General features: G+C 34.0%; 1 protein-coding gene across 1 annotated transcript; it reads right to left on the bottom strand.

Moving 5' to 3' along the window:
* Positions 1 to 4,030: 4,030 nt before the first annotated feature.
* Positions 4,031 to 12,214, bottom strand: LOC126964472 (arginine-hydroxylase NDUFAF5, mitochondrial). Its single transcript, XM_050807598.1, has 6 exons — positions 11,821 to 12,214; positions 10,972 to 11,123; positions 10,224 to 10,331; positions 7,914 to 8,059; positions 7,370 to 7,553; positions 4,031 to 5,660 (listed from the first exon to the last, which is right to left on the bottom strand). Exons 1-6 carry the CDS (start codon positions 12,107 to 12,109, stop codon positions 5,463 to 5,465), a joined length of 1,077 nt encoding a protein of 358 aa, XP_050663555.1. The 5' UTR covers positions 12,110 to 12,214; the 3' UTR covers positions 4,031 to 5,462.
* Positions 12,215 to 12,821: the final 607 nt, after the last annotated feature.

Genomic DNA, 12,821 nt, shown 5'->3' with positions numbered 1-12,821 from the left:
TGGATTCCAGGTCACATGGGCATCTCTGGTAATGAAAATGCAGATGCCTGTGCTAGATCAGCTGCTCATTCAGGTTCCTTTCAGTATTCAGAAATATTCACTCATGACTTGTGCTCTAACCTGAAACCCAAGATGTATGAGAGTTGGTCAAACATTTGGCAAGTTTCCAAAACTTTAAAAGGCAAATTTTATGGAGAACTCCAACCAGAAATTCCTCAAAAACCTTGGTTCTCAAAATGTAGGACTCATAATAAAACAATAATCTCAACTATATGCCGCTTACGTTTAAACCATGCCTGCACTCCAGTCTTTCTAGCAAAACTTAGAATTAGGGATCATTCTCTATGTGATTGTGGCCTCGATGAGGGAAACATGGATCATTTATTCTTTAGTTGTCCCTTAATGCAATCTTCTCTGCACAATTATATACCCGCTGAAGTCCCCCGTCCAACCTCCGTTAAATGTCTCCTCTCCCTAGTTTACACTCCTTTTGTAAATATTTTGTGTAAATATATTAAAATAAATAAGATTAAGTTGTAAATATTATTTAGTACTTATATTAATTAATTATTTAAGTATTTCTATTTGTGTATGTCATTTATAGCCTTACAAGCATGTATATTATTTGTTTCAGATATTATTAGAAAATTAAACTTTATGTAATCTGAACACCGATTATTACCGTTAAACTTAGAAGACACATACTCAAAGCTTGGTAGTCTAATCTAACGTGATTCTGGCAAATCTGTGGTATATCTTCCACAGAAGCCACAAAATAAAGCTAATAATGTTCAATATAATTTTATGCATTTACATTATTAGTATCATTATTGAATCCTATAAGAGTAACAATTGGTTAGAGTGAGAGAGAACGAGCCTGCGTACCGAGCCGTATGCGTGACAGAAAGGGAAGCCAGACAGACTGGTGCCGTAACGTGTTACGTTACGAAGCGCCTTAGCCTCCCATAAGAAGTTATCACTTCAAAATGCATTTTCATTTCTAACATTTCATTTTTTATGGAATAGATGTAGACATAATATATTCAAAATATGTCAATTAAAAGTTGTAAACTTGGTTAAGAGTAAACTTTAGTTATAAGGCCTACTATAAGTTTAAAAAACTTTTTTAATGATAAGGCTGCTTGGCAGTGAAATAAATTACTCATAATTATTTATACAACTGTTGTGTAATAAGGGGTATTTTAACACGAATGTGGGTTTAATAGAATCACACGAGTGTTTCAATACCTAATTATCAACAGTTGTACAAGACTTTATCTACACCCATAATATGAATCCTCTATAAAAGATTAAAATTAAAAAAGCCAGTCCTAGTAAGCATAATATCATCCAAAGGAGTGTTATTATGAAAACGGATGATATAATGTTGTACTGAATTTCAACACTCGTTTGGATGATGTAATGGTTATTAGGACATTGGGTGTTTTAATGTTGGCAATAAGCTGTTTTAGAATCTTTAATAGAGGATTTAAAGCACGGGTGTAGATAAAGTATATCATATATACAGCCTAGCTATCCAACGCGGAAACGCTGCCAATATTCTTAGTAGATAGGTTCACTTCCCCGTAATGATTTTATTTGTTTTGTTTGAATATATACATCTACTGTAATAAAATGACACGTTGACTCTGTTATATTTACATCACTTTACATACACATACACTTTTATAGAAGAGCATGGGTTACTGTTAATAGCTGGTTAGGTAGGATAAAGCCAAGTGTAGATAGTGTAATTAAGAAATACTTAGGACAAATAAATAATAATATGTATAGTATATGTAATAATTTCTCAAAAACATTCACTCAAGAAATAATTCAAATTAAGCACAACTGTTCAGTTAAATTCTTAGAAAGAAAAACTTACGTTAATCAATCTAACGTTTGCTTTAGATTCAAAAAAATACATCATACGGAGGTAAAAAAATTTATTATGAATCTAAGCAGTGACAAAGCTCCCGGCATAATAATAAATAATACCCCCGAATAAGGGCTCAAGACGTTAAGTTTATAGCAAACCGGTTGGCATGGATTTTAGCTCACTTTGTGAATTTGTGTGCTCGACAGGGTGTATATCCAAAAGAGCTAAAAAAAGCAATTATACGCCCGATACATAAAGGTGGTAGCCACATTGAATACACCAATTATAGGCCAATCGCAATACTATCGGTAATAAATAAAATAGTCGAAAAATTAGTAGTAGGACAAGTATCACGGTTCTTGGAGAAACATAATATATTGAGTAATGCACAGCACGGGTTCAGGAAAGGACGAAGCACTGTAACAGCCCTCACTGAGTTCTCAGATGAAATTAATTTAAATCTTAACAGCGGGAAACAAATTTTGGCACTCTTTATTGATTATAAGAAGGCCTTTGACACCCTGGAAAAAGACGTCTTATTAATGGCAATGAAAGAGTGTGGCATTGAGGGCCCGACTAATAACTGGTTCCGTAATTACCTGTCAGAACGAACGATACGCACATGTATTGACGGGACTGTGGGTGACGAGTGTCAGGTAACCTTAGGAGTACCGACTGGCTCGATATATGGACCAGTGGGATATTTAATGCTTGTTAATAGTGCAGTTAATGTGATTAAGACATGTCGAGTATTTATGTATGCAGATGATATGTGCTTGCTATACGCGTCTAACGACGTGGAAGAGGCGCGTGATAATATCCTAATAGATTTTGAAAGCCTAACTAAATGGGCACACGATAATGGCATTATTATTAATATGGACAAAACAAAATGCATGCATATTTACTCGCCATATAACAGACGCGCTAAGACAGTCCAATACAAGGATATAGGTATAGTGGGGCATAGCTACGACTGCCTACACAGAGATAAATATGCGTGCGCATGTAGCTATATTCAATATGTAGAAAATTATAAGTATTTGGGATTGCATATCGATTGTAACTTCAATTTCAAAACACATGTGACAGCGGTATGCAATAAACTACGGTCAGTTCTAGGGCAGTTCTATCATCTCGAGCCCGTGCTGAACAAACATACAAAACTGGTAGTATATTATGCACTAGCTGATTCAGTCTTAAGCTATGGTCTAAATATTTACGGTAAAACGTTTAAGACTTACTTAAACGAGATTGAAAAAATTCAAATTAGACTATTAAAACTAATAATTGGAAGCAAGGAAAAGGAAAAATACGGAAAAAATTATGACAATATATTTAAAGACTTAAAAATACTGCCAGTAACTAACAAAGTAAACTATTTAATAACAAAAGAAAATTATTACTCAAATAGATTTAAAAACCCTGTTAATCTGAGGGAAAATTTGAGAAAGAATATCAGGAATATTTATATAATACCAAAAATATGTAACTACTATGGGGAAAGATTAAGGGAATATGTTGTGCCAAAAATTTTTAATAGTATAGAATGGTTAAGAGAGGATAAAAAAGACTGTAGAGTAGTACTTAAGAAAAAATTAAAAGAGCACTTTCTTAAAGTCTCCACATAAGCCTTAATATTTAAAGTAGTATAGTTTAGTTATATGTATACAGGTAAGATTTTAAAATGTTTTTAGGAATATTATGAATTGATAACTAAGTAATGATATGTGTGTAATGTTATATGTGTATTACTAATAGTGTATAATATAACGAACAAATTAGGTATAATTTATTATAGATGCACAATAGTATAATATTGTCTAAGAGCGTAAACTCGCCAACAAACTGTTGCAACAGTTTGGCGAGATGTAAAATTTAAGTACCAACTGTGCATATATTTATGATTAAATAAATTAAAAAAAAAAAAAAAACTTGCAATTTGCTCCCATCTTGAGTATCCCAATGGCTCAATGGCTGAGTAGGATGGTTCTTGCCCGCAGCCTCGGGGGTTGGATATCCGATTCCGTGTCTCGCCTCTATTTTTGTTCTTTCAATTATTATCGCAGTAGACATGGCAAGTCGCGCTATAATTTGAATATGTGTTTTCAACACCATTGCCAGGGGGAGGTATTTTAAATAAAACACAACTAACAAATAACACAATTTATTTGTACATCTAATTATTAATTAGAACTAATATAATTATTACAATAAATAAAAACCCAGATATTTTTGCAATTGAATTTTTATAAAGACACTTTTTGTAGACCTAAATTGCTGTTAATGTTGTTAAATGTAACAAGTGAAGAAACGGGAAGATGACCCACCACATAATCTGTCCATTACAGTGACAATACGATTGCGCTTATTAGTTGTATGTTAATTTTTTTATCTCATTATAATAAATATAAATAAAAACTCGAACATATTGCGCATTAAGGTCTATTATTTATTACTATTCCAGCTATTTATAGCCTAGGTCCTACAGAATCATTAAAAAAAATCAAGAAAAAAAACATTTTGACCGCTGCATGATAAAGCCTTTTGTGTTCATAATCACACTAACGAATTCGCTAGAAACTGCGACAATCATAAGGTTAACAAGAGGAACAAACATAAATTTGTTATGCCTACTACTCGGTTAAGTGGAGTTAGTAAATTTTTACTGGCCGATGTATATGCTTTTAACAACATCATGCCAGACAAATGTACAAAACAAATGTGTTACCAAATTCAAATGAATCATTAAAAACATTTGTGTGGAATGGAGCGAACGCCCTCAGGCTATTGTCTGATGCATACTATTGGTGATAGTTTTTTACATTCAATAAGTGATTTTAAATCCTATTTTCAATAATCAAATTTGAATTTACACGTGAGCTTGAGACTTAAGTCGTACGACTCAGCCGCAGTCCCCCCCAAAGATCCCCGCCGTTGCTCTACGCAAGTACATTCATTTTATAATCGTATTACAAATACATTTAAAGAGAATAGACTAACAATAACTCGTCCGCTAAGCTTTTCCCTTGGACCGAGCAGCGGTCAAGTGACCTCTACTAACAAAATGACGTTTCATGCGCGTTCAGTTGGCATTCAGACACAGAGCGTGCAACACGAGACGTAAGCTACAAAAATGATGGTACGTTCCGTTTTGTGGTGTAAATTGAACAGTGGTTCAAAGCAAAGCTCACTGTAACATTAGATTTCACTGGTGAGTACAATTTTCTTACTCATTAATTATTATTGTATATAATACTACCAAATCGTGAGAGTTATTGCTTCTCGTCATTTACACAAGTTCAATAAAACTTAGTCGTATAATACACAGTAATATAATACCGATTTCGTCGGGAAGCGATGTGATTGGTTAATTTTGATCGCTTGTACGCCACGCCCATATGCCCCGCAAAAATTGGTAAACACGGACTTCATAGTTGTAGTCTTGTATTGTCGGTCTCTTGTATTGTATATCACAGTGGCACAAGCTATGCGTAGCGGCTAGATATTTATTTATTTATAAATTATTATTTTTGTGGAATATGTGTGGAAGTCCGTCTAGTATTAATAACGAAGTACTTATTTATTTAAGGTCTTCATCTCGTAAATGTACTTTGCCCGTGTGCGTGATAATCTCGTCAATCTTGTGCAGATCCTTCAGCGACACTTCACCAGAACCGCGCTCCATTGGTGTCGGTTGAGAGGGGTCTGGTTTCCAGCCCACAAGGTTTATTATCTGGTAAGTTGCCGGGACACCGCGGGACTCCTTTTCAGGGAAATCCTGTAGAAAAATAATATATTATAAAGCAGATAATTTAGAATTATTTTTTATGCAAATTTTTTAATGTTTTTCTTTTAATTGAATAGATATCTATACATAAATTATAAAAAAAATAAAAATTAATAATAGTATAATACGCACCTAGGGAGAAAAGTAGGTCATTCTCATATTATTATATATAAATAATATATAATCTCATATTGACACTCGAGGGTGGCAATGTCCTACTTATCTCACGTGGTGCGTATACGATTTTTTTTACCACCTGGATGAAAAGCTCGCTTTTAGTCCCTGGTACGAGGGACAAAAGTCATCTTACCGGGAGAGAATCGGCCACATATCTCCCTCGTACAAGGGACTCAAAGACAGCTTTTTATAGAGGTGAGAAAAAAAAATTAAACAGCTAATAATAAAATAATTTTCTTTGTATTCATATATACGCGAGCAAGAAGTTATTCTGTATGTCTTTAACTTAACAAAAGAAAAAATCCTTAAAAAAATATATAATTATAATACATAATTTAGTCATTATTTTATACAATTAGAGAAAAAAAAACTATCCTACAATTTATACATATAGAAATTTATTTAATTTCGGTCCACTCGTTGTAGTCAGAGGGCCTACCATCAACTTAGTATAAGCGATGTGATTCCGATGCAGTTCAGTTTCAGATTCAGTTTAGGTACCTAAACTGAATCGCTAAAATTCGTACCATGAAGTGCCTTTTACTGAATGGCGTTTGGATCGCTTATGAAGAATGAACGAAATAAAATTGTGTGTGGTCCGCGGTGTAAGAAAGAGATGACGCTCTACAGTCGTTGCATAAGTTTGTCTCTCTTACTCCAACCATATGCGTTGCGTTTCGAAACCTAAAATGATATGATTTTAGGGGTTTTTTTTGCATAGAAAATAGTAAAAATACATTTTAAAATTGCGCTTTATAGCGTCAAATTATAAGCCATTAAGCCCTTTTTTGTACTTATTAAATAATAGTAATATAAATAAATATAGTTCTTTGAATTAAAAATTAAATGTTTGCTTAGGTGTTTTCGTAAAAATAACGAGTTATGAACGCATCTCCATTGATGTATTTGACAGGACCACACAGTACATTTTTTTAATTCGTTCTTACGAAAAAGCTATAGCCCGGTCCCTTACTGTCTAGTCTTTAGAATTTTCACTGTTTTGTTTTACAAAAAAGTGCAATAAAGAATTCTCATCTGATGTTTCATCAATGAAATTTTACTTTTCTGTATGTTTTCACTATATTTTAAAAGTTATTAACAACACGATTCACTTTCCTCTAAGTAGCAACTAATTTCGAATCGCTCATTTTGACACATAAGCTATCCAGTTTAGCTTGAAATATTACCTCATGTTACGAATAAATGAACGAACTAAATCAGTTTGCGATTCAATTGACATCATTTTTGTCATTCAATTGCGATTTTATCAGTTGATTTGACGTCAACCTAAATTATATAGCTCTAATCACCGTCGTGGTACGAAATACGCAAAGCAGTTCTTTTAGGTTGTCAATTGAATCGCAATAAGAGTTCATGGTACGCCCGCAGTAGACATATGAGTTATAATAGGCTCACGGTAGGTGAAGTATGATACAAATGGTCTAGTTGACCAGCTCAGTTTATCGCTAACTCGTCAAAAGACGTATAATTTCAAAAATAACTGAAATTATTAAGACACCCACCTTGCCGTACATCTCGTCGTAGAGCGCGGCGGCCGCGAACTGTACGTCGCGTGCGAGCATGGCGGGTCGGTTGTGCGCCGCGTTCCCCTCGCCCGAGCGCCGGACGTCGCGCATCACGTGCCACGCGCTCGGGTACCACACCGACATCGAGTCCACGTCCACCGTCTGCAGGGTGTACCCCGCGCTATCGCACACAAACATACACTCATTACGGTCCAGTCTAGAGGTGTGTCATTGAAGGTTTTTAAATTAATTTAATTTAACTGTTTTTTGTCACTGATCAAAACAGGTTGAAAAAACTGTTAAAACATCAACGGGTTTTCAAAAATCGGTTAATGCATTTATGTTTTTATTAGATTCAAACTTCATATTATATTAATAACATTGTTAAATTTAATTAATACGTAGTACATATTTCGTCAATATAATATCAAGTCAACGTTTTCGTTCCAAAATTCGTCAACTGTTTTGAATTAAGCTGTTTTATGGACTGGCTGGACGTCCTGCTCCTCTCGTCCCTTATTTTCATAACAAAAACACGTACGCATTGAGCAGGCCCCCCACATCCTGTATCCTGGTGAAGGGCGACACGTGTGGGTACACTCCGCCCAGACGTTCGCTCTCCGCCAGCTGGATGGACTGCCGCAGCTCCATGAGGGTGTCACCTCCGAACATACACGCTATAAACACCTGGAAACATGGTATAAAACTGTGACTGTCTATACATCCATGCTAACAAGGGTTTTTTAGCTTTTGCTTCCTTCCTTCGTTACTTGTGCGGTTTTTCCGGGACGAAACGACATGGGTACCATAAAAAAACGCGTACACCTTCCTTAATGGTCGGCAACGCTCTTGTGATTCGACTGGTATTGAAGAAGAATATGGGTGACCTATACGCTCCTTTTCTATAAAAAAAATCAACTGGCACGTCGGCCATTTTGAAGGGCGCCATCTTTGTTTCTGTATTTGTTGTGATAGCACCAATAGTGTTCAATAGGCCATAAAATCTTATAAAAAACATCACCAATAGTACTAGACACTCTTGTCAAATTTTCAGCTATGTATTTTATTGAAGTTTATGAGATACAGACAGACAGACCAACGAGTCTAGGGTTACGATTATTTGCCCTCGGGAACAGAACGCTAATAACATTAAATAGCATAATGTCCTAATAATATTAAAGTAATAATAAGTTCACAACACAAAATTTAAAACGAATCCGAATGAACATGTTCAGTCGGTTCGATTCAAATCGGTTTAAAATACTGAGGTGGCAAAGATGGCGGACATTTGACATTGTCCTTTTAATAAAAACACTTATAATATAAATTATTATAACACCTATGTTTTATGGTCTTATTTATAATGACTAGGGAATGCAATACCGGAACACCCCTAGGAGTCCCGAAATACAGGAATTCCGATGACTAATCTCGAGGTTTTGATAAATAACGAAATGGGCTATTTCGAGCCGAGCCTATGAGTATCGTACGCTATACTGTATTAACACTAGTAAGGACAGGTGGTTCTCATCTGTTCGCGCGCTTGCTCGAGTCTACTGAACCGGCTCCCGATCTTACTATTTCTTGTCACAACGATAGCTACGCATCACCTATGCGTATGTTACTAAAAATTCAAATAGTTACAATTTTTTTTATAACTACTACCACGAAAGCTTTCATAATGTAAAATCCACTTGACTTGGTTTGTCTGACTTTATATGAAAGAGAATAAGATTAATACAATATTTTCATTGTACTTCCATGTGCTAATATAGGGGACAATATTGTGTGAGCATAAATAGGACAGTCCCCATTTTGTGTTCTGTCTAGGTCCTTTAACACTGCTTCGATACTGTAAACTAGATTACACAAATTAAATGTGAAAACAAAATTTATGAACGATGCGGGAATCAAGCCCGCGACCTCTCGCGTTCCGTGCGAGCGCTCTTTCCACTGAGCCAAGCGTTCGAGTTACATATTTATTTATTTAGATAGTTACACCAACAACACATCATTATAAAATTAAAATTTTAGCAAGTACACAAGGGATAGTACACTATGACATGTCTTTACAGGTGTAAACAATATTTACAATAGTGCGAGAAGAGTAACAAAGTTGAACAATTAAAATTAAATAAATGAAGAGTTATACAAAAATGATGATATTAAATGACTACTATTAATTACTACTTTAAAAAAAAAGAGATTTATAAAATTTATAACTATACAACAATACATGAGTTTATTTCTTATATTTAACTTACACAATTAATATCCTAATATTTTAATGCAGTCGGTTTTAAATTTATTGATATTAGTCATATGAAAAATATCTATATTACCATTTTTTGGAGTGATATCGTTATAAGAGCTCATAATTCTGTTTAAGGGGGCGTTTTTACCTATATTCTGCTATGTTCTGCTGATTGTTGGGCTGAAAATATTTTTAATAGGGAATCTTGGTCTATTTCTAGGGACTGTAAGATTTACATTTATAAGACATTCTGGGGATATGATTCTACCATGTATAATTTTATGTAAAGTAGACAAATCAGTTATTTTTCGTCTTATCTCCAACGAATTCATATTGAAATGGTCCAGTCTTGTTTTATAGTTTGCACATATCATTGATATATCTTGTATGTCAACTCTCAGGTTGTTGCTAGTCCCACTTTGTTCATAAATTTAATTTGTGTAATTAATCCCAGAGGTGAGGGTTATTACTTTAAAAAAATTGTTTGGACTAGATTAGCTACAGTATAAGTTAGCTACACTAAATATAAGTTTACTTTTACTACCACAAGCTTGTGTCAATATTTATGTATGCTAATAAACAAAACTTTCAACTTACCCCATCTGGTTTCAAGCAATTCATGATTCTATCAAAGCATCCTGGTAAGTCGTTAACCCAATGCAGTGCCAATGAAGACACAACAAGGTCAATACTGTTTTCAGGAAACTGAAAATTATAATTGCCAGTTTAAACGGAGCCTTATTTAGCAATCCACATGTAAGTCTACATGCTTTAGGTGCATTTTGCATGTAGACTAAAAAATCTTTGCGAATTAAAATTTAAGATACTGTCTCCATATCTGCGTCAGATAGCTTGGCTGATCCATTGACTAAACTAGCTGTGAGCGCTTGAATATTTTGTTCATTGCTCAAGTTGAATATTTCAGAAAAATATTACAACTTTAGGATTCCGATTATGTCCTACAAAGTTGTAAATGGAATTCGGCGGCCGAAATCAGGTCAAACTGCACTCCCCCTGTGATAGATCCACTAGAACATTAGAAACAATGATGTCTCTATGCAACGCCAAGTGATCAAGCTGTTCACAGAGCACTGGATCCCTGACAATTCGAGCAGCTCTGCCTTCCATGCGGTCAACTGATACCGAGGAGATGACAGCAATACTCCATATTATGTTGCTGGATCTACGCTTTGTAGAGCGCTAGAATGTTGAATATATGCAAATACAAAAATTTACTTTGTCATTATTTTTTTGGATACATGATTACAGACATGGATACATGATTACTTAAATCTTTTGTCAAATATTACTACTTTTACTTACACATGGGCAAATACTTACTCACATCAATATTTTCTTCGTCCATCACAACCTTATCTACCTTAACACCATCACCAACAATAGCTTTATCTAAATGTGTCTGGGATGTATCAACAAGGGTGACCTTCTCAACACTGTCCGGTAAGAAATGTCTAGAGACATAACCGCGGCCCGCTCCTGAAATAATATTTCTTATAATATAATATTAACTTTTTGTTGCTCTTCTTTCTGAAGCTGATACTGAATTAAGAAAGTATAATTTTCTATCAATGTGTTTTATTTTACACATATTAACAGATTGCTTATAATTAGGATGATTTAAGTGAAATTATCTGAAAGCTATTGAAACAAGCTATATTATTATGACCATTCAATATAAACTAAATAACGGTCAGAACTCGGTGAGAGAATAGTACTGTGTATATCATGGATAGCAACAAACCATTATACATGAACTTACAGCATTGTATTGAACAAAAAATATTGTAACTGAAGACAATTTAAAAGTTCACTAAATGATAAAAAAATGTTATATTTTACACATCTACTATTTATTTATACATATCATGCAATGCAATTAATAACAAGAAAATTATTATATGTAGTCTAGCATTAGTTGGGTTTAAAGATCAACTATCATACACGGATTTCAGAACAGTGGATATGTCATGAGAGGAAATTCAGTTAACTTAAACAATTGAGTTTCTTGCTAAGAAGTAATACATAACATTCCAAGCATTTTATTGTGTAGAACAAGAGGCTATCACAAAACCACATAAGTTAAATGTTATTAAACCTACTAAGAAATTGTTAATTTATTGCATCCCTCAATCTCACGCGTGGATGCCAATACTTCAACATAAATGTATCATACCCAGTTCCACTGCATTTTTGAATGTTCTCTTAATATCAAATATCCTATCTGCCGTACGCCAGCCAATTTCCTCTCTTACATACTCATATAAGTGATAATCTTTATCTTGAGCTGACCTTTCTTTTTGTAAAATCTTCGCATTTCTATCGAATATATTCATGCTACGATAAACAGAACTGGCAGTTTTCTTTTTCGGAACATTTGTAATGTGACGATTAAATATTTTATGCGTTTTAAAATGTTTTTGCATTATTCTATGCATTAAACTTGAATTAATTAATACACTCATGGTTTTTATTTAAATTAAATCACACAGGAACATAATTACAAAATCAAATTACAATTTACAAAAACAATACTTCGGCGCTCGCCGCCCAGCTGACATGATTGACAAGTGAGAACTGACATGTGACGATAAAAATTGTTTTTCTCTTATCTTTGGCACTGCACAGTATGCGCAATCAGCCAAATAAGAATTATAATTATTATTTTATGTGAGCCCACAGAACCAAATAATCACGCAGTATTTCCTATTTAGTCTGTGATTTACTCTTACGAGACACTGGAACACTACCTACCTATTCAACCAACTGCAAAACTAAGTGGTAGTGCCACCGTCGACTTAGTGTTGCATAATATTATAAGTTGCCCAGAATTGGGTATGTTTGACAAATAAGTATAGTAACATCACATTAAATAAAACATTGTTAATAATAAAATAATATTATTACCTGGTACCTACAGTCCTTAAAAATTAAAAGTTGTAAGTGAGTACCCACATTTTTTTATAAAAGAATTAATATGATTTACACAAAGTTTTAAACCAAAATTTATGAACAAAGTGGGACATGTTTTTGTTTTCAATTTTAATTTCTGTAATTAATCCCAGAAGTGAGGGCAATGCCTTAATAAACTAAAATTACAAATTGTTTTGATACTATTTAATAACTTGCGAATAAACGCTGGATTTTTAAAATATAATCCAGCAAAGATGAATTCAG

The sequence above is a fragment of the Leptidea sinapis genome, chromosome 5, assembly GCF_905404315.1.
Source record: "Leptidea sinapis chromosome 5, ilLepSina1.1, whole genome shotgun sequence".
In the NCBI taxonomy this organism is placed as follows: Eukaryota; Metazoa; Arthropoda; class Insecta; order Lepidoptera; family Pieridae; genus Leptidea; species Leptidea sinapis.
Note: the sequence above shows the minus strand (reverse complement) of the source record. Positions and strands in the feature narration are given on the sequence as shown.